A 23,446-nucleotide genomic window follows, 5' to 3' on the forward strand; every position below is an offset into this window, starting at 1 on the left:
TCCTGGTACTACTGGGATCTGGGCTAAAGGTGACACTCAGGAACAAAATGAAGCATGGGCTGATGAATTGGCGTGGGGGGAGAAGAGCGCTTAAGTGAGCAGAGGGAAAAAAACAGCCTCTGAGAAATGGTGTGCTAACCCCCAAAGCAGACACACACACAGCTCCCAATTCATATGTGCACAGTGGGTGTCAGATTACTTCACTCTAGGGAAAGCCAGACTCGGGAACACATACACCCCTAAAGCACATATTGCAAAAACACACATGAACGCTAACAAACAAGGACAACATGGCACACAACATGCACACAAAGGACCAGTGATGGAGGCTCTGGTTAAGGGGCCCAGGCTGTGTATGTGTAGATGAGAGCTGTCATTCATTAAAAGGATTGCGCCTCAATAGAGCATTCCTATGAAGCCTACAAACACACACGCACACAAAGAGACACAACTTGAATCAAAGTTAGGAGGTAATCAAGATACAGAATAAGACAAAAGAGGCTAAGGCGAAGAAAACCTTTGGACAGATGAAGTGTTCAGAATGAATCACATTTGTGTCCGATTTCTGCTACTCGAAATGATTAAAAGCAGAACAAAAGTCAGAGTAAGACATTTTTCTCATCTTGCTGGTACAGATACTGATCCTTCTACATGGGAAAAACTCTCATCCAGAAAGCTCAACTCAATGACTGATGGAAGTAATGCAGTATCTTAAGAAAAATAATTATTTTCAACCCTCTCCTGTTTCTGGAGAAACAGGTTGGTATATTTTCCTTTCTCACATGTAGCATGTGGCAGGAAAAAGTCCTGCTTTCTGTACTGTGAATGTTCTAAAGGCATTCACACTACTGAAAATACACTGTGTGGTTTAAGGGACCAGCATGATTGGGTGGTGACCTGACACCAAGGTTTCCAGACTTAAGTCTTCATGTTGTAGCTGTGTACTGTCAACAATGGGCAGTGTCAAAATTATGTGAAACAGCAGGTCTGTAGTCTACTTCTGCCTGTGATGCACTGTTGTTGGTCCTTTAGCTTAGCCCCTGCTGTGGAGAAGACCAAATTAGATCTTCATAGACAAATAATGTATTTGAAGTGAAAACAAGTGTAAAAAAACCAAAACCCCAAACAATGAAAACTGTACAGTGCAGCCTCTTCTAGTGTTTTTCATATCTACCTTCTTCGTGTTTAATGGTTTTATAACTCCTTCCTTTTCTTGGAAAACTCAGCTGTCATTCCCTTTACTTATCAAACCAACTTTTTAAACTATCAGAAATGCCAGACTATGTGCTGGCTTTTTGGACTACAGCACACAAGCATGTCTGCGTAGGTTGTATACTCGAAATCCTACGCAAAAGACATAAATGTTGCACAATGAATTTTGCTTACGGTGAGGGAGCTGTCTGAGTAGAGTGTGGAAGAGGCTGTGCACATAATAAGAGTTGGCAGGTTAAAGACTGGCCAGTGTCTGATCATTGCATTAATCCAAATTCCATTTATAAAATCTGAATAATTAGTTTAACTGAATAGTATTACTGGTGCTGACAAGGAAGACAGCAGAGCTTCAACATCTAGTTGACTAGCTCTCACATGCACGTGTGATCTTTAGAAACCTGAAATCTTCAGGGCTTTTATTCATATATCGTATGTTTTAAGCTAATAAATATATGTTAAAATTATTTTCTAAAGCTAGAGGCATCTGACAATGTTTTAAATCATGCCTACAAATAGTTAATGTCACTTTAAAATTTATGTAACAGTTGTTTACTTGTCATTAAGCCTACAAGTTCAACGTTCAATCCTGCCTTTTCCTTCCCCTCATCTTCCGTTTACCCACTGGACCATGACTGATTAATTCCTGCCTCTCCATCTTTTCAAACGGGCAGTTTTATCTCTCATTAGCTGATATGTTTGTATGCATACGCTTTAAATTAATGTTTGTCTGAGATACATTATTCCTTTCTTCCTTCAATTTGTTTTTGGGTCATCTATGTGTGTAAATTATGTTCTTCAGTTTACATTGGACCCCTTAAATTGTTTGAAAGAAGTACCATAGCAACTACTGACAGTGCTTGAGAAATGCAAACAGAAAACAATTGTGTTTAGGTCCAGTGACACTTCACTGATAAATGCTGCACTAAGCAAACCCAAACAGTAATCCATGTACACATGATGGAAAATGTTATTTTCCTCTGTTCCATGTGCATGTGATCTCTCATCTGTCTCCTGATCATGTGTGATGTGAATTATGTAACAGGTCGGATTAAGATTCGGGCGTCTTATTATTAGACCTATGACCGCCTGCCACCGAGTGCAGCCTGAATCCGCCTACAGATCGCCTGGTTCAGCACACACACATGCACACAATCACATACACACCTCTCAGCTGTGTCCATCTCCTCTAGCCAAAAGATCAGTATAGAGTCATGTGGGATGGAAAAAGGCCTCCAGGACAAGAGCATAGGGGTCAACCTCGATAGCCAACATTGTCGTCACAGTAAAGTGCCTTAGCAACCTGTTCAGTGTGCCTTTTTTTGTTGCATGTGTTGCAACAGATTCTTACACTTGTTTCTGTCTTTATAAATTATACAATATAAATGCATGTAGTCTAGATAAGCATTTACACTGTGTACCCAGTAGCTGTTTAAAAACACAAACAGATGGCATGAAAGAGGGAGAGAAAGACAGAATGTAAGAGAGACACATTTAGATAAGATGACCCATTAATCTGCGCACCATGGCCACACAATCACTGCATAGTTGTGCCTCTTTCTATGGCCAAAGCTGCTCTGCTCTCTACACATACAAACATTCAAACACATACACTCGCAGCTAATTAGAATGCTGCCTAAGTACCCATATGTCCACCATTCTCATCCTCCTCTGCACGGCCATTACTTTACCCGGTTTGTGCCACTTCCAGAGTAGCATGGTTAAAAGAGACCTGCGATATATAAACACTGTTACAATGGTGGATGTTTAAAATAATTAGGTCAGCATATGCTTTTAACAGTTAATTTCAAATGATTTTCTCAGGCTTTGTTCTGTATGATATTAATGGGAAGGACTATCCCTAACATGGTCATCTCAGGTACACAGCTCCACCTTTGAGCACAGAAGCCCCACCCATCCCACTGCTCAAGCCTTCCAACTATGAGGGGCAGCCAATCAGAAGAAAGACGGGTTAAAAGAAAAAGCAAGGGAAACAGTTCGTTTTAGACAGAGGATTAAATAACTAAGCTAGATTTGTATTATTTTGATTTTTGAAATATGCAAAGCTACTGTTTTCTTTAAATAATAATTATTTTCATTACTGACCAGTGAAGAATTTTTTATAGAATCCATTTTTAATGAAATGCCAGAAAAACAGTTCCCACACACCAAAGAGGCATCTTCAAAAATCTGATGCACAGAAGTTTTGTTTACTCTCTCTATTTTGCGTTTGTGTTTAAAAAAAAAAAAACCCCGAAAATATTCACTACATTACCAAAAGTGAGATGGAGGTAACTGGAGACAAAGCTGGTGGAAGATCAGTCACAGATCAAAGTTACAGTGAGAATTCAACAATGCAGAGTTCACCTACCTAAAGCTGGTGGACTGATTATCAAAGAAAGAATATATCTCACTCAAAAAAGAGGGGGGGATAACATACTGCAGGGCAGCAGCCAGAGCTCACAAAGAGAAAGACAGAAGGTCTGCAGAGACACTGAAGGAGACAGATGACTGAAGGGGAAAGCGGAAACCTACACAGTTAGTTCAAAGGGGAGACAGGAAGTCATTTTAACCATGTTTTCAGTTAACTGTCTGTCAAGTGAATTTCATTCAAATGTTTGAACCTCGGAAAAAATTTCTTAAAAATAAAGCAAATTAGGTGACATTTATTTCAGCCGAGTTCCTCTCAAAGAATACTCACAGGGACAGAAAAGAATAAATAAAAGACTCTGGAGATGAAGCAGCTCTTATAGATGAGAACAGCACATCAACACATTTCAGCACATACCCCATGCACTGTGAGAGTCCAATTTTTACACTGGGGATTTCCTTGATTTTCTCTTAATTAACCTGTGAGTGTAACACTTATTTTGCAATACAGGGAAAAAACGAGCAAAAAAACAAAACAAAACATGATTCAACATTTACATAACAACAAAGATCTATCAGTGGGTGTTCCACTTGCCTTTGTATAAAACATCCACGTCTAATATTAGAATAAACTTAGACGCATGAGAAAAAGGAACAGTAAACACATACTTGCTTTGTTTAAGAGCACCAGTATGCTGTAAAAATAATAAATACCTCATAGTAATAATTGATTTTCATCCACACAAGATACTACAGCTCTGACTGCTCTTACAGGCTGAGACAATTTTCTCAAGATGAATATGCAATAAAACTCTGAACAAAGATCTGTACAAGTGGACCCATTTCTGGAGAAAAATCAAGGAAACAAAGACACAAGTGGGTATTTGCAACTTACAAAAGTTCAAATGCTCAGTCTTAGTCCTGATGTTTAAAATCTTTTGAGGTTTTAAGTTGATAAGTGTAAGACATTTGATTTTTTTGGGTCTGCAGACTTCAGATAACCAGCCAGCCGGGAGGCAGTGCATTAAGGCAATTTCCAGGCAGCTTCAGTGCAGCAGTCTGCTGGGCTCACTGAGGTGTGTCAGCTTAACACACAATGATATCTAACTCCTTCTGAATGGAGCCAAACAGAGAAGGTTCAGTCTTTCCTATCGCAAATTTCTTATTCTGATCGGGTACAGCAGTGGATGTCCTTGATTCTTGAACAGTTCAAAGTAAAGGGTTTTTTTTTTTTTTTTGGCTGCACTTGCACCTCTTAGTCATCACTCCATGAAATATAAATTAAAAATGTGATGCAGTAATGAGCTCACCTTCAATCATGCATGGACTGGACACAGCAGATAGTGCCAAATGCTCAAGGGCTGCAAGATATACGCAGTTGTATTTTTAAGCCAAAGCTTTTCTCAGAAAAACTAAACTTATATCATGAACAGTATGCATTACTGAAAGGTTTAAATAAAACAAAGCATTGGTTTTGTGTCACATGATTTTCAACTGTGCATCAGTAGAGGAAAAAGAAATAAACACAAATCTAACACTAGTTTCTGTTTCACCATAAAATACAAGTGAGAATCTACTGTGCTGAATGCAGTTTCATTGAAATGAGAGGTTAAAAAAGCAGCATACATCACATCTTTTTTGTCATCTTTGCAAGAGCAATCAACACCAACAACCAAAGGAAGCAGCACCACAACATGTGACATTATGCACTGCTGGTGCACAGCATAACCTTCATCTAACAAAGCACCATCATTGCTTCTTAACAAACCCAACAATGCTCAAAAATACATTACAAAATGCAAATTTTCATTATCTGGACACAACTGTGCTCTGGATTTTGAATGGTAAAAAACCCAAGGCTCTCTTTTTAAATCAAGAATTTTGCAGTCCTGATACAGATATAAAGACACACTCACAGCTGCATTTTTACAAGACAGTTCTTCTATGCTAAATGCCTTTACTGCAGCCCCCAGTGTGATAAATATAGACACAACTTGGTAAGCACTCTTTTTCTGTTTTTTCTCACTCTTATTTCAAAGTGAAGTTTCCCACAACCAACTATTTGATGACTTTGTGATGGTGTCTGCTATGAAAACCCATATTAGAAACTGCTAAAGTGGAGAGTGCCTGAAGTCATACGCTATTAAAAGATAAGAATAATCATCAGTATTACAAAACTGTGAGAAAAGTTCCAACAGCCACAAGTTACTTGTTAAAATGCTGACATCCACGCAGTTCTCTGTTCCTTTTGATTTCTACATATTATAGCTGTTATGCTGAGCTAACTCTGTACAAGTATCACAGTACAGGCAACTTTATGGACTATTTCTACAGGGACTCCCATGAAATCCACCACAAAGCTATTCTTATGCAAGCAGCCTGATGGCCACTGTGCAACTACCTCAAAAAAATGAAGGCATGCTTTTCAGCCTTAAAGTATACAAATGCACTGGTGGCAAAGCAGGTGGCAGTTTTGAAGTGTCAGCAGCTCTTGCGAATGCATTTCTACCACTATGGGAATTGTTTGCAAGGCTGTTTTTCCCCCCCTTTTTTGTTCCATAGTTCTGCAGTTTGACTGATTATATTTGGAGACCAGGTGGTTTTTACAGGACCAAATTAATTATAACTATTTCGCCTTTACATCTGAAGGATCACGACTATCTGTCCCAAAATCGAATATAAAAAACAAAAAAGAACCAAAACAGATCTTCCACGATTCTTGCCAAACAAGAAGTCACAAAGGAAGGTTCTGTTTTTGTAGTCAGCTCCGATGTTTTCATTACATGAGTCATGAAGCTCTCATGTTAAAAACATCAAGGTCTAGGAGTTAGATGATCTCCACAATGTGATCGACCAACTGTCTCCAAGTAAAGGAATAATTCATGTATGAGTTAGAAAATGAGAACAAAGCACTGAACACAACTGTCACGGCATACAGATCTTCCACTTTTAAGCTTTGTAACAGATTAAGAGGGACCTACTAGTTTATGCCAAAAGAAAACTGACACAAGCTAAACAGGCAACAAATTGCAAAGGGAGATCCAGAGATCCTCTGTGAACCAGGACTTTCTGTATTCTCAAACTCCCAAGGATTTGGAAAAACTGCCCTAGGTCTTAATGTTGTTTGACCAACATGCAATACTTTCAAATTATAATATATATGAACACCAATGTTGTTTCTCCATTTCACAGCAATAATACAAGTTTCTGTGGGTTAAAAATAACTACATTAGAAAATTATAGTGAATATCAAGAAATGAGCTGGGTATCAAGATGTAGGTAAAAAGGAGACCTTTCATATAATATAACCTGTTTGGACCAGGCACTTATTCCACATGGTGATGTCACCCTTGCACTTTTTTTTTAAAGGTTTTCTCCAGTAAACTGTCAGAAAACTGGTCAAAAATCCACAGTATCAACGACTGTTTCTATTCCTCTACATCAAAGACATTAAATTGGTGAAGTGTTGCGAAACTATGATACATCCTGTAATGCTGATGCTTGAATTTGGTTATAAAAAAAATACTTGTGCTGAACAAAAACAGGACTTTGGATTTAAATTACGACACTTGGAGTGCATGTAAAACAGTTTTGGTTGACGCAAATACTTTGACACTTTGTTGCCAGTCAACACAACACAGTCAAAAAGTACTACCACTAAATCCCAATGAGCCCATGAAACAAAATAATAACCTTTAATTTTAAGTTACTGTAGATCAAAAACTTTATCATTTTCTGACTGGGACAGCACGTTGGTTTACAGCTTTCATCTAAAATTACCAGCACTCACACTGGGACAGTAACACACAACCACAGGACTGGGTTACAAGCTAAAGCCAAAAAACAAAAACAAAAAAAGTCAAACATCTGGATAGAGGGAACAGTCTTGTATAACTTCACAAGCTGGTCCAAAAAACCACCCCCATGTCATGTACCACATATCATGAGCTAACAAGAAGCTTAGAGAATCACCAAAAACTGTAACATCGTGGGAAATTCTAAGGAAACAACACTGTGATGCACAGGGTTTCAGACAACTGAATTAACAACATTTATCAGATACAGATGACACAATTTTTAAAGGGCAGAGGGGCACCAGTGAAAAATAAGAAGCTTTACTGTATCTATTTCTCAACATCTGCTTGTTTTAAAAGTGCTCCCGAACACAGTGCACCTATGTATGTAAGGAATCTAAAAGCTTCAATCTTGCTAAATTTCCTGTGAAAGAAGAACCAGCAATAACCACACAGGCTCTGTAGCAATAAATAACCTCCGCTTTTCTTATTAAAAACAAACAAACAACACAAAAGGAAAAAAAGAGATATGGTCTTAGTCATTTTCCTCCTGGCTGACTGACCTGGGAATGAAAGAAGACCGTGATCAATGATCATAACCGCTGACCAGGGAAGAAAGGTGGGTGGGACACGTGTTACCAAGGCAACAGGAAAATTGTGTTAAAGATTCCCGTCACGGTGATTGAAGAGTGTCTCTGTGTAGCAATGATCTGCGCCAATATGTGCCTTTGCAAGTGACAGTTAACGCTTCAGCTGTGCTCTGTGAGGGTGCAGTGAGGTGCTCCGGCTCTATGCCACGGCCTTGCTTTGCACATTATGATTTTCTGTTATGACAGTTAAGCTGTTTATGTGATCATGCTCGCTTTGCGAGTACTGAGCCCTCTCTAGGTCGTTGTGCATGTTATCCTCAGTGTTTATGGTACTCTAATGTGAATTGCTATACAGACAGAGCTTTTACTCTCCATCTCTGCGGTAAAACAGCAGAGGACTGTTGCTTAACTTCACTTGTAATAAACAGGGTCAGCTGCGTTTCCATAGCGTTTTAAAACACGAATCACACATCACTGCCAGCTCACCTTTCCTGCTTTTGTCTGCCTTGCGTTACAAGATTACAAAACACTGGAAGTGGTGAAGTCTGCCAAGAAACCGGCATGTTTTTGCCAGCGGCTGTAAATAATGGTAAAGATCTCTCATAAAGAAAGACCTCCAGCTTCAATTTTAAAAAACAAATCACAGTTGTTTTAGGTTTTTACTAACAGACTGAGAGACCCTGGTATTTTAAATTTCATCAATAAGCTGGCTGCCAATGTATCTCACCACTAAACTTTGGACTCTGTTGACAACTACTTAGCTTTACAAAGACTATATTGGTATTTTCCTCTCCCTTTCTGAAAACGTTTCCACTTTCCCTTAAACTATGGACTCTGTAATGTGTGTGTGTGTCCCTCTCCCACTAACAACACAAAGGGGCAGATTCACATGAGACATAGCAACAAGTTCTGATTGGCTAAGGGACTTTAGTCCCATTACAGCTGAGGAGAACCCTTCTTTGTGAACTCAGCTTTTATTCTTCAACTGCCAACAGACAAATGACACACAGACACATACACAACCCAGACTGGCGCACCACCTTGTCCTCTCTATCACACCCATTATTGTCAGACATAAAACAAGAGCTGTTGTTTAGTAGCTGAGTAACATACTACTGATGTTACATGATAAACAATCTCTGAGCTGATGGAAAACAAAAAAAGAAAAATCACCATTGTGAAGCTTAACTGGACTCAGAAGCACTAAACAAACAAAATTCATCTAAGCTGAGGTGCAAAAGGTTAACTTCAGGCTTTTTTATTTTATAAAAGAGCTATAAAGAGCTATGCATCTTGTCTAAACTGCTACTATTTGACTTTACTACTTTACATATCCTCATCTCCATGTCCAACCTACAGGTGGATGTTTCTCATTTGGCTAATGAGAACAAAACTGTATGTCACTGAGTTCAAAACCAAGAAAACTTTTGTTCATACACACAAATCTGTTCAGCTTTCTTACAGTATTAGGTCAATACTGGATGATGAAAGAACCAGTAACAATGGCAGTTTATTGTGGTTAGGTAACTGCAATTGATGGAGTGTAATGAGTCTGAAGGATTTCACTGAAACTACACAGTAATTAACGCAGCTAACTATACCGACTGGCAAATTCAGCTTCTACAGCCTTTCTGAACTGTAAATCTGCACACTCTTGGCTAGCCAGTGAATACAAATGTGTAAATTCAAATCCTGAACAGACATCCAGGGTTAAAAATGAGATGCAGTATGTTCCCTTCATCTTTGACAACCATAGCAACTGAAGTCCTTAAGTAAGGTACTTAAACCCCTTATTATTCAAATGAGTTGCTTGGCAGCTAACTGTATAAGACTGGTTACACTGGGCAGCTTCCTGGTGTAAATGCAGCAGAATGAACAACAGTTAAGCAGAATGAAAAGTACAGTAAAATTTCATGAGATTTAAAAAAAAAGAAAAAAGACAGGCATTTGTGACATTTAGTAATAATAATTCATCACCTCTTCCTGGAGGTCTCCAAATCCCCCCTGATTTCACCTGAAATATCCATAATAGTATCTTTAAAGGTCCGGTGTACCCTTCCACGGTGCCCTTTTTGACCTCAACTCTCTGCAGTATCCTGTTTGACCTTATTTGCACACACTGGAGCTGTGAGGCACAAAGCCTCTGTTATTCAAGCAAGAGTGGTTCTTTTCAAACTCATTGTCTAACTAATATCTGTTATGTAACCTGGACTGGAGTGAAGTACAGCAATGGTGGACAAGGTGGGCCGTGGTCAAAGTGAGAATTGCTAAGCTCCAGTGGGGCCAACAGTTAAGTAGACCTCCCTAAAGTAGCCTTTAAATGTACACTATAGAGTCTACTTTTCATCTACTCGGACTCTTATCTTGCATTACTTCCCAAAAACTACAAATGCACAGCCTGATATTATACTAGATGTGCTGGAAAGAAGGTGAAAACATTATAATTTTTATGAGAAATTTAAAATACAAAGCAAAATCCTGGTCATTTTTACAGTCATATTCACTCCACATAAGACCACTATTAAATTTCAGCAAGCTGAATGCTGGCAGCGACAGGACACTAGGGCAGTGGGACAACCCAGCCTCTCACTGTAATCAGAGCTACCCTGTCTAACGCAAATGCACAGGCCTTTGACCCCTCCTGTGCTGCTAGTGTCAATTTCTAGAAAGGGGAGTCTGAATTAAGCAACCCGAGCAGTGTAGCTCCAAAGGCTGTGTAAAAAGTGGGCCAGACTGATTTGGTTGGAGACTGGAATTAGCTGCTGTGGACAAAGAATCAAAAGGCTAAAGCTGACACAGTTGCTTTAAACCTTTGCCTTACTCCTGGCAGGGTTATACAGAATGATTAATCTGGTAGGAAAGGGCAAGGTTACAGCTCCTGACGGCAAATTTTAACAGCATTCATTATAAGCATATACCTATATGAAAAAATATCTAACCACTAAAGCCTGTCGAGCAAAGGTGAAAAGAGCAATAACTCAGTTGAGCAGGAAAGAGTAACTGTCAGCTGGTTTGCTGGGAGGATGAAGCAATATTTGGAGTGATAAGGAACCACCTGACTCATTACATAGCCTGGTTGTTGGCCTGAAAGAACTGAGATGAGACAATAGAGTTAAGGAGAGGGGGTAGTTGTGATGAGTTTCAAATTAACTCAACCTAACACTGTGGTTAATAAACAATGTGCTTAACGCCTCCACAAAGAGCCCCGAAGGTGTTCTCTATTAACAGACACCGGGAGTCTGTGTGTTTGTGTATGTGTACCCATTATTTCATTACTCTAAAAGAAGAGGTCACATGAGAGAGAAGAGCCCAATTAAATCTAAAAAAGAAAGAAAAAAAAAAGTTGCATCTAATAATTTGATAAGTCAACAGAATCACAGTCATAGAAAACAATGCATTTTTTTATTTTATTCTTTTATTTTGTGTCTTATTCTGTCTTAATAGTGTCATCTGACATTTCATTTGTGAGTCACCTACTTTGGTCTTTTAGTAATTGATCACAACAGCACACAGTGAGCATGGGAACAGAGAAGCTGGTGAGGTGTGTGGTGTGTGAACTTGATTAAAGTGGTGCTTATGTAAGACTCTTTGCAACCAAAGATATGTGGTGTCTGGTAACAGAAATTAAACCCTTCAAGAGGATTCAACAGCCTTCTGATTCACTCTGGACTGTTGAGGCTATATTAAACATCAACCAGTCGAAAAACAAAACAAAACAAAAATGATGGCAACTGACAGTAGTGGTTTTGATTTTATAAACACTGGTTAGAGAATGGAATATTTATACTAAGAGAGTACTGCTATAAGATTTGGATTGGATCTTAGCTGGATCAGGTATTGGTGACAACGTGTTGGGCTGAACTATTCAGTGCTCTGTGTTGTTTTGTGTTTACTTTGCAATGTGGCAGCAGGAGCTATCCGGAGAACTAACAGCATAGAAGAAGCTAACAGCAAAGCAGTTTGGAAGCATTTCACTTGTACTTTTGCATATTTTTTTACTTACTACTACTATTTCTACTAATTTTCATTTCCACTTGTTATGTTTGGTCTGAGAGAAGTTACATAAAGTAGAGGCAAGAAGGACACTGGATCACTGCAACCCATGCTGGGATTCGATTAAACATTATTTCACTTAAGCTGTTTCCTATCATTTCCACATGTTATGTACATGTGTGTGAGAAGCCTAATCAGACTACGCCTTAAAACATAAAAGATTCCCTGTCTCTTAGAATGAGGAAAACAGCTATCAAATGCAATTCTGGCACTGGATTGTGAGCAGACACCCAAGCCCCAGGTTTGCACTATATCACAAATGGGAATTATCTTGACCAGCGCATCCGTAAATTAAACACAGTCGAGAAAATGTTTTTATATGCAATGCCTGGAATACAAACAATGTAATTTACACACAGAAGCTCTCATAAAGATAAAATTTAGATTTGGACTCATCAGCCACTCTTGACTTTCTGGTCATATCAGCATGAAATGCAAATTTAATTTGCTAAAACGAAAATGCATTTGCTTTATGACACAGTCACTCTGACTGCCGGTCAATAGGATGACTTTTTCCTGAACTCCCTGCATTATTACACACACAAATATATGAATAATGCCTTCTTTGAGAAGCCTATAAAAATACATGGTTAAACCTACTGTCAGGTATTAAGTTCCTGTGTGTAAAATAGTAAGTCAAGGTAGCCCTATTTCTGTCAATATGTTTTTTCTCTCGATATTATCAGCAGATAGTGGAGGTGGGGGTGTTAAGTGCTGAGGTCTATATGTGATATGATTCAGAGGAGTGGAGAGAAAATGGGGAGGAGAGAAAAGGGAGATAGGAGAAGTAAAAGAAAACCAGTGGAGCAAGGAAGTCAGAAAGAAAAGTAATTGCCAGGAGGTTTTCCCTCCTCTCAGACCTGGCAGAAGAGTGATAATCACACATCCCTTAACATTCTCTCTCCAAACACCGCTGAGATTAACAAGAAGCTGTCATTTTGGTTTCTCAGTTCCAGAAATAACTCAGAAACCAATGAATGGATACTCTAAATATTTCTAACAAGCATGAGTGCCTTGTATTTTTGTGCTTTTCAAGCTAACAGGGCTCATCCCACAGAGCTTATAGTGTAACAGTGAGGTTGTTATGTCACATCAGGGATTAAAACTTCAAGTGGAAGGAAGGATGCACCACCCAGATTTGATTTTTCATGGAGATTAAGTTCCTATACATAGAAACATGGTTTGTTTACTGCATTAGCGCTGTTTAGCTTGTCTCCATCAATTCAAAAGCTTATATTAAAGGGAAACATTTAGATTTTAGTGAATTCATTTAGTTTTCTTTTTTTTTTTTAACCGTAAAAGTGTAAAAGGGAGACAAACTAAACAGATCAGTGACAGATAGAACTAAAAACAAAGAAACTAAATGCACAGAGACAAAGAGACACAGACATCACCACAACACCACCCCCACCAAGAAAAATCACCAGGCCCAGATGGCTCTTCCTGTTCCTGCAGAGCTGGCTGCTGGTTGGCTATGAGGAGCCACAGGGGCGGGAGGATGTGACGAACAAACAAGCAATGACATCACTCACTGGCAGTAGAAATATGACCCATGCTGCTACTTACTGTTTCAGCCAGTCCAGGGCCGATTGTGGACTATGTATTTTTGATTGTCCATAAAGCGTGTTAACAGTGCGGGTTAACAAAGTGACTGGGCTAAGTGTTCCTGCCTTTATGTCTGCGTGTGGGTGTGGATACAGCTCTTTAAAGTAGTAATCTTAAACATCACGTCTATATATGCACACACAGCATGTACGTACAAGGTAAGAGCACACTTGCATTTAAGTCCAGATAAAGGTTTGGTGTTCTTAATAAAATGCTCAAGCATTACGTAAGAGCATTACTGGTCTGGGAGGAGTGGGTGCCCAATCCCATACGACCGCTAGGCTAGGCTACTTACAGTGAAACCTGTCACAACAGCATTGATTTAGGCTGATTACTCCAGGGGCCAGGATAGTAACTCACAGCTGAATGGTATTCATTGCGAAAGGCAGCTCTAAAGCTGGGTGTACAATGGGCAGTCCAATATCCATGTTCACTGCAGCTGGGTCAGCAAATGGCTGTTTTGTTGTACTGAAAAGGCAATATGGAAAAGCACTTAGAAGATAAAATTAATTCCACCTGCAAGACTTTGACAGAAGAAATAAAAAAAGGTTAAAAAAAAAAAACAGAACAAACATTCCTTAAAATAAAAAAAACAATAAAGTAGTTTTGTATGGATTATTTTCATATTTTTAGTTTTCAGGTGCCTTACAATCAGGAGGGATAATGCATAAATGGCCAGAATTCCTTTTTCTTACTTTACTATATAAAGTGAGATGACTATTGCTGTAATTCAGAGCTATACAAATAAAACTGAATTTAATTTAATGAAATTAAATGATTAATCCTTTTATTAAACCCTTTGAATTAAAGCCAGCCATCTACACTTCTCCACACAATCTCATCATAATTGCTTGATTTCAAATCTATTGTGATGGTGTTTAGAGGAAAAAAAATTACAGAAACTCTGTCCAAATAACTTTGGACTTCACTGAAGCTAAAACATGTTGAGAACAGAAGCTCGGTAGATAAATGAGTAAATAAATTAAAAAAGACAACGATGGCTCCAACTGTGTGAGAGGAGTAAAACAGAAGAGAGCACCTGTTGTGTCAGCCTCCTGCTGTGGAGGTAAATCACAGCTGAGGAGGATGCAAAGACAGCACGAGACTAGACAGGTGCTATACGGGACAACAGTGCATGTCGCTCGGCGTTATCTGGGTCTCTCATCAGTGAGAGTGTAGACGCTGATCCGCTGGCAAGTGTTAGGGACATCTCGGGGCAGCTGTAATCTGGCTGAACGTATGGCAGAAGGCAGGCAGTGGTGCGAGCTTGGAGGGTGGGGGAAGGTGGACTTGTGCTCGACTCCTCTTTCAACTGGAAGCACTGGCGTACAAACAGCATCATAGAGAGCACAAATGCAGAACTGAGGCTTGCCAGCTGACGAAGTCCGACATGACTAGCTCTGAGATCATCTCAGACTATACGGTTTGAAAAGTGGACAATGAGAGCTGTGGTTGAGGGCATAAAGAAACTTGCTCATTACTCATCTATATGATCCCCTAGTCAACATCTAATGCAAATCAGCTTTTATTTGTAATGAGGCTCCACTGATCTGAGAGTGAAAAAGGCCACAGCTGAGCAAAACAGAGGATTTTATACCATAAACAATTCCAAAGTGGTTTTGAATCGTGCTTTCCTCTACTACACAAAGCAAATTTATGTCTTTTTAAAACCCAGCTTTACCACACTTAAGCAGCAACAGTTTGAAACAATACAAAAAGCTATTTTTTCCCCGACTAGTGTAAACGGGTCCGGAGTTTTCCAAAGCTGTTCTTTATGGGACCTGTAAAAGCTGTCAGTTGAGCCACATGGTTCAACGGTACAGCGCTTATTAGGGCCAACAGCAATCTGTTGAATACTGTGCCACACTCACTCTGTTCTCACACCCGCATACACTCACACACATGGTGTCCTGACTCATAGCTCAACTCACAGGAAAACAAGGGGGTCAGATGACTCTGGTTAGGCCCCGGAGCAGAATATAAGTGCTCCTTTTGTCATAAATAGCAAACGCATGCTTCACTAAGGCCCCAAAGAGATGCTGCATGAACTTTAAGTTGTTTTTCTTTTTTTCTTGGAAGTCCAAATTATCTGGGAGCTGGGCTCTTTGAAGACCATAACTGATTCTGCTTCTTTCTGCTAAATATCAGTTCTGATAAACTGATACCTGAGAAAGGGTCTGACAGTAGTGCTCTTTTGTGTTTTTAAATTTAAAACATGCACTCCTGCGTGTATCAATCCATTAAGTTCATGAAGGGATAAGAAACTGTGCTAAATTCGGAGCATTTTCCGACTTACATGGGATCTCATAGGTCCGCTCAGCACAAAGACTAGTTCGATATGTTGAATTTGACCACTGTTAAGTCCACTAATTCCATCTCAAAAGGGTTAATGGTGAAGCAAGGCGCAAGATGTAGCAGAGTACTTCTTTTTCATCTTATCATTTCCCCAGAAGGTATGACTTTTTCCGCCAAGCTGATCGGGAGGTCAGATGCAGTACAACTTGAGGAAGTGTGAGATAGATGTGTCTGGACTTGTTCAGTTCTTTCTTTTGGACTTACAAAGCAAGGCACCCCTAGGAACTCTCAGTCTGACCTTGGTGACCTTCAGTTTCCTGAAGGTCTTTCCCCACACATGGGGCCAGATTTACTGACAATCAGCAGCAGTGCAAAGCCCTCTTTTACCAGTAAAAAGCTAGTGTCAGCATTTACTGAATAGGTGCAGTATCAATTTTGTTACTGAAAAGCATGGACATGGTTGATTTTCCAGCTCGCCTTAATGCCCGTGTATTTGTAACAGTTTGACTTTCACCGTGCAAAATTTTGCTAAGAAATTATTTAAATGTACCACGCAAATGTTGTTTAATAAGGTTTGTGACACTGTCTTATTTTTCTCCTGATGTAGCTGTGATAGATTCAATTCAATTCAATTCAATTTTATTTATATAGCGCCAAATCACAACAAAAGTCGCCTCAAGGCGCTTCATAGGTACAGAGAAAAACCCAACAATCATATGACCCCCTATGAGCAAGCACTTTGGCGACAGTGGGAAGGAAAAACTCCCTTTTAACAGGAAGAAACCTCCGGCAGAACCAGGCTCAGGGAGGGGCGGCCATCTGCTGCGACCGGTTGGGGTGAGAGAAGGAAAACAGGATGAAAGACATGCTGTGGAAGAGATGATGCTCAGAGTATTAATTCATTTGGAAATGTTATCAGAATGAGTTTGTACTGGCATGAGTGAATAGCTTAACGATGTAAATGTGGTGCCAAAGCTTCCCTGTAACTTGTCACTGAGTTTCAGGTTTTCAGCCATGCAGAGATGAGCCTAACTCCAGAACTCACACAATGCTCTATGTGGTTTTTCTCAGCAGTGCACATGCACACAGAGCTCTGCGACATCGCAAATGAACTTGTTTTTGGATTAAGGTGTTTTAGATTAATGTCTGATTCTGCCTCCCAAGGTATTCAGGTTAAAAAGAAAAAGAAAATCCAGAACAATGCAGGTATTATGCACAGTAACTGAGGTAATGCATAAAGCCTGTGCTAGCATGTATTATTTTGGACAGTAGATTACTTGCTCCTTCATCAAGTTGACTAATTTGTGCTACTCTCTCTATTGTTAGTAGATCACATTTAAAGCTAATATGGGCTATATCACTGAACTTTTATTTTTTAGACATTTGATGTGCATTCAAGAAAATAAATCTCAATCCCAATAAGCAGCTGTCCTGGTGAAACTCTGAGCCCATGTGACAACAGACCAGGTAAATGTCCAGAGACTATCTCATGCTGTCCACTTCATGTGATAAATGGCAGCTTTAGACAGTGACTGCCCTAATTACCCTGACAGTGTCCAGAGTTCAGGTGTGAAAATGCTGCTTGAGTAAACAGCTCCTCTCTTCTCCACTGCAGTCCCTTTCTCTGAGAAATGAGGCAAGAAAGAGAAGGCATCTAGCCTATAAGCAATCTGGCATCTCCACCACAGGAACGGCACAGTATGTTCAAAATAACAATAGCACCACAGTATCTGCCAGTCAAATGGTGAGCTACTGCTGTGGTGCAGCTTCTACTGGCACAGGCTTTCATAATTAGAACATGACAGCGATAATCCATGAAGGGTAAAGAACAGACGCACTGTAGAAATGTGTCTTAGGCCAACAGCTCTCAATCTACTGGCTTGCACAAGGCAGGAAGATGCATACAGATTAATTGAAAATCAACTGCACCAGCAGGTTTGTTTTTGGCTGTTTAGTTGACCTAGTATGCTGTTCTGCATTATTAGGCTATAATTACACTGTACTATGTCAGCCAGTGTGCCCTTTACTCTGGCAAGGCACATCCCACAAATGTTTGGCTCTGTGTTTCTATATAAAGGATCCTACAGGCAAGGAAAGGTAAGGCTAGGATTAAAAGCCTATGCCCTTGTAGGGCACATGTTTACTGTGAGGTGTAAGGGTCCTATTATCAGCATACTGTGCTTAAGTAAGAGCCCACTCAAACCAGTCAGCAGCCTGTCTGCAGTTTCCCAACATATGTAAACACAAAGACTATAACTGACTGAAAACAGTCACCCTTCACTGCTTCCAAGTATGGTGCTATTTTGGAATTTCCAAAAATTCAAGCAACCACAACTCTGCGTTACAAACAACCACTCAGTCACCAAATGAATCATTTACTTAGTGAATAATTCAACTAACATAATAAAGGAGCTTAGACAAAACAGTCCGAGGGCAGAGATTTAGGCACCGAGTTACCCTTTGCAAATTGATGCAATAGTATAATTAGCATAATCACACTGAAACAAACAAGGATGTCCCCCTCCATCCCTGTTTTACCTCTTGCTGCAGATACAGTGAGCTGTAAACAGGTTGCAGAGCATAAGGCAGGAGCCTTATTTCCACAACAGGGTGGGTGTCAAGAATATTTTGCAGCAGCCCAGTGCAAGAGACTACCAAAACAAGAGCTGCAGGTTATATGCTGATGCAAAAAATGAGGAAATAAAACAGCTGACAGGGTTAACATTGTAAATTAGAGCAACAAATGTGTGTTTTACTGCACACAAACGTGCTCATTTACCTAAGTCAGGCTCTGTTAATTCAAATAACCAGTGACCAGGCTGACCAGCTGTTACATAATTCTTTGACCTGATTCTTCTCTCGGGGAAATGGGTACAGTCAGTCTACTAAAAGACGGAAATGCACAGCTTACCCAAACACTGACCACCCCAGGGATATATATTATAAATATATGTCTGTGTATGCGTGTTTTTCTGGTGGCACACATACCTCGCTCGGGCTTCATGTTGTCCAGTGTCATCAGGTTGCCTTCAGGTGCTCCTGCAGAGATCTTCCCAGTCTTCTTTTTTCCTAACACACCTAGCCTGGACAGCACACACAACGGGCGTCTGGCCCCCTTAAACCCCCTCTCTGTGACTGAGAGCTGCTGCGTTACCTAAGCAATAATATCAGCTGTGAAGCCTGCGTGTTGGTGCCAACTGCCCCCTATCCAACAACAAAGCATTGCTTTGTTAGCATGCTACTGTCTGCTCCCATCCAGTCGCGTTGTATTGTCAAACACAAAGATAACAGATAGCGTGTGCCACTTACAGTGACCGTAAGGATTGTCAGTCTGCTTGGTAGCGTCTAGCCGTTCTGACTGCAAATAATTTAACTAGCAAGCCGGCTACTCTTACAGCTAGTCTCAAATTCCACCATCTGAACCGTAGTTAAGTCGTGGTTCATTTCGGTGTCCCCGTCTGTGTAACGCTGGCTCCTAACTATCAAGACGCGGGGGGTTTGCTAACTCAGCAGTGCTAGCCAGAAAGCAAACTCAACCAACTCTATAACCCCTACTGTTTCTGTATTGTTAAGCTGGTGCTAGTGACGACGACCTCGCAAACATCCCCAACCCCCCAGTAATGTAGCACAGGTAGCCACGGCTCAGCTGCTAATACCGATGACGGGCGGTCTCGGTATTTTTCTCTGCTAAGACGAGAACATTTTCAGCGTTATCATTCCTCTCGCGAAACGATAACCAGCGATAATCACACGGACATAGTGCACTTTCTGCCCGTCAACAAAGCTCGAATCGTCGCCATCTACTTTGCGTTAGAAACGCCACCTGTACAGACTTCCTTTGTGAGCCTCATTAAAACTTTTCAAACCGACAACAAATAGTCCGACTCCGACCGAACCCTTCGGGGACGACGGCGACTTTCCCCACAAGCTTTTTCTCTATTTTTAAGGAGCAGCCGTTGTTGTCAGGGCGCTGACACCAGCTGACTACTAAAACTAGAGGACTAGGTCGGTACTGATATTATTCAGGCGAAATGCAGATGAAAGGAACAGTGAGTCCTCCTAGTCGTGATGCTTTACAGTCTGCCTCCCTTCCTCACTTCCCTCCCTGCTGCTTGTCAAAACAGATCAGTGCAGCTCTAGTCACGTGTCCCAACAACAGCGCCTCTCGTCACTTCCCTCTCTACCAGCCTCGCATGAACTCGCAGCCATAGCAACCGCCAACTTAGAAGTGGTACCAAAACTTCTGAGGAAGTCGCGCCATGTGTGGCTAAAACATGTAGATTTAAAAATAAAACACAAGCCCAGCAGCGTGCCTTTTCATTTCTGAAAGACAAACAGCGATCAAAAAGTCCGAGCGGAGACGAGGACACACAAGAGATGGGCTTCTCTCCCAATGCTGATTGGTCAGAGGAATTTAGTGCGCGTTCACGTGCGCGCGCGAGGGTTCGTCTTTTTTTCCGTTGTGGACATTTTGTTCTGGCTTCAACCTAAACAAGGCCAAGATTATTTTTGGAGATGCTGTTATATGTTAGTTGGCTACAAACTGGATGACAGTCATCTAAACTCACTCAGAAGTTTCTGGAAAACACTAACCCTTGGCACACTAGCTCTTTTTCCTCCATAGAAACTCCCCTGCTGTGTTTTTAAACAAAGGCGATGGTTAGTAGTACTTGATTTTTTTTGTTTAAATAGCTCGAAACGTTTAAGCTATAGGTTGAGAGTTTCGAGGTTAAAAGCTAAACATTTTATGGGCCTAAAATAAGGCATGGATGACACTTGAAGATTCGCCACAGTCAGATGCTGGTTATTGTAATGAGAGGTGACTTTCGGCATTAAGGCAAAAAATCCAAAAAGTAGGCAAAAATGAAGTAAAAAACAGTAGGGGAGCCTGGGGGTGATTGTAACACTTACAACTCGCAGAATATTTGTGCCAGGATTCTTACATTTTGGCATAAAATAGCAAGTAGAAATGTTTTTAACCTGTTCAACGTTATCAGGCAATTAATTACCTGATGCATAACACAAGGAGTTCTATTGTTCATAGCCTGCCTCACTGCTGGTGTATGTAGTAACACAACCTGGGGTAAATTGTAACAATTAGAATAAAGAAATCAAAATTGAGACCATATGCATCTTAGTCGTTTTATTGTGCATTGCTTCAGCAGTTTTAAGGGCTTCATCTAGGTCAAAAAGCTCTCACCTCTGACTTAAATCTGAGTCAGCTCTTGTTAGAAAATGTGCAGTAGAAGCAGTAACAGAAGAACAATGTAATTGTATTTCCCCCAAGAGTAGTCATGTTTTTCTCACCCACTGTCCTGGCACACAAAAAAAAGTAAAAAGAAAAAAAAGAAGGATATGGGAAACTGTTTTTCTTTGTCATCACGGGGATAGTTTTAATACTTTTAAAATAGGTGTTACAACCACCCCACCCATTTCAACCATTGTTTAGCCAGCTGGAGCACCATGGGGGTCTGAAATTAGCATAGATTAAATGCCTCACATTTTACCCAGGACACTGCTCTTCAAAATTACAAGTTGCATTTCAGCAGTGTCAATGGTAATAAAAATGCACACTTGATTAAAAAAATCGTTCTGTGTTGAAAATCAGTTAATTTGCTGTAAAATCTGAATGACTATTCACATGGATTAGCAATTTCACATTCAATGTCAAGGAAGATGTTATACATTAAACTAATGATATTTTTAAGTGAAAGCAGTAGTTTTGCAACCATTCCTTTGTTGCATTATCACCTGCAGCGTTTCTTCTTCCTATCCTGATACATGTAAGATGTGGTGTGTTGTCATTCTGGTGGAAAATAGAGGACAAAGGACAAATGCTCTGATTTAATCAATCCTCTGATGAAACATTTGGGAACAAAGGTAAAGGCCACAATAACAATTCACTTCATGAACAGACTCTGTAGACCTGGCTTTAGTTTGCTAGTGAAATTATACTATTTGGGGTACAGAACAGGTACAAACAAAGATAGCAAAATATTGTAAGATACTGCAAACTAAAAAAGTGAAGCTATTTGTTGAAAGTAGGAATGTTAGTTCAGACATAACCACGGTTCTGATAACGGGTGTGATGACAAATGTCAATTGTGTCACAGAAATATTGTGTTGAATAAAATGGCTTTGACTGAAATATTGTAAAGGAGTTTGGGTATTTTTTAACTAAGATTTATTTGTTTCTCTTGCATAAAGGGTGGGGATAATAAAATAAATAAAACATGTTTTTGAGTATCCATATGGGCTGCCAGCCAGATTATTACATAAAATGCTGATATCAGTATCAACCCAGAGTTTGGCAATCAATCCACTCCTAGTTGCAAGCCTTTTAAATTTTAATTCAGCTGATTTGTGCTTTCTCTCTGATACCAGATGCATGTGACCCAGAGAATGTGGGTCATTTGCACAATAAAACAAACACTTACCAACTGATTGTGGGCTTTTATCGACAAAGCAGGAGCAAAGTTTACATATGTATGAGGATAACACTAACTGTTGTTTGTGCTGAGTCAAATGTAGTGGAGCTCTGCATCCCATCCTGACAAAACCCCAGGAGCTGTTGCATATCACAGGGCTGAAGATACACATTTCTTTAAAACCATGGTATCCCCCATGCAATTGTCTGCACAATAGCCATAAATTGTGGTCAGTAAAATTAAATATGTATATATAGCACATCTGAATGTAAAAAAAAAACGCTGTTCTTTGACATCTTACAGAACAAACTGCTTCATAAAGTTGCAATGTGCTTTAAATACACTATGATCACCATTCTCCCCGAGAAAACTGGCTATGTTATTTTTAAAAACCAAATGAAAGTCAGCAGACATTTTGAGCCGCACAATTTAATTACCTTCAAACACCAGCAACACAGTGAGGCCTGCAGTTTGTTTGATGATGTAATTTAGCAATAAACTGTTAAGCTAATAGTAGACAGTCTTAGAAAGCTACTCCAAAGCCCCTGCTGATTTTAATGGGGGCATTTTCTGAATGCATATAAAGCTCATTTGCCTTATCGTCTTAGCCCATGGTCAGAAAATCAGCTCAGTGTGATGGGGATAGTTATCTTCGTAGGTGCTGCTGAGTATTTGAATATACAGTACCCTGAATCTTTGTTATTCTTTTTCTTTTTCCTTTAAAGATGTTGGTAACTGCAAATAATGATTGTTTGTGAAAAATCATGTCACAGCTCCATCTAGTGACAGGATACAGGTGATGCAGTAAACCCCCCCCCCAAAAAAACAGTCTGCTACAAGATTAAAACCCCTGGTAGTTAAAAGCACTGATCATCTCATCACGTTAAAGTGTTCTTCAGGTAAACCTTTGGTCATTCACGTCCTGGAAAGGTACTGACGATCATTGTTGTATGCAGGGAATCACTTTATTGTTGCACTTTGAGATCATTCAGTTAAATTAGTAATGGGCTACAGAGTAGATAAATAAACTCATTCGCGTGTAGTTCTCTGAGAAAGTTAAAATGATGACCCAGATGCAATCACATTTTGTTTTTCTGCACTT

The 23,446-nt window shown here is 39.9% G+C and overlaps 1 protein-coding gene across 3 annotated transcripts in view; it reads right to left on the reverse strand.

The window, feature by feature from the left end:
- The window catches only part of atosa (atos homolog A), a 32,813-nt gene extending 12,530 nt beyond the window's left edge, over nt 1–20,283 (reverse strand). Inside the window, exon 1 of one of the 3 annotated variants that reach the window (XR_003220159.1) lies at nt 18,905–20,281. Coding sequence is in view for 2 of the 3 variants with exons in the window: in XM_005447595.4 (XP_005447652.1) it covers nt 18,905–18,935 (31 nt within the window). In the remaining variant the exon portion in view is untranslated. Of the gene's footprint in view, nt 1–18,904 lie in introns of all 3 variants that reach the window. The other 2 variants (XM_005447595.4, XM_025907349.1) reach the window with 2 other exon arrangements.
- Nucleotides 20,284–23,446: the final 3,163 nt, after the last annotated feature.

The sequence above is a fragment of the Oreochromis niloticus genome, linkage group LG1 (genome assembly GCF_001858045.2).
Source record: "Oreochromis niloticus isolate F11D_XX linkage group LG1, O_niloticus_UMD_NMBU, whole genome shotgun sequence".
Classification (NCBI taxonomy): domain Eukaryota; kingdom Metazoa; phylum Chordata; class Actinopteri; order Cichliformes; family Cichlidae; genus Oreochromis; species Oreochromis niloticus.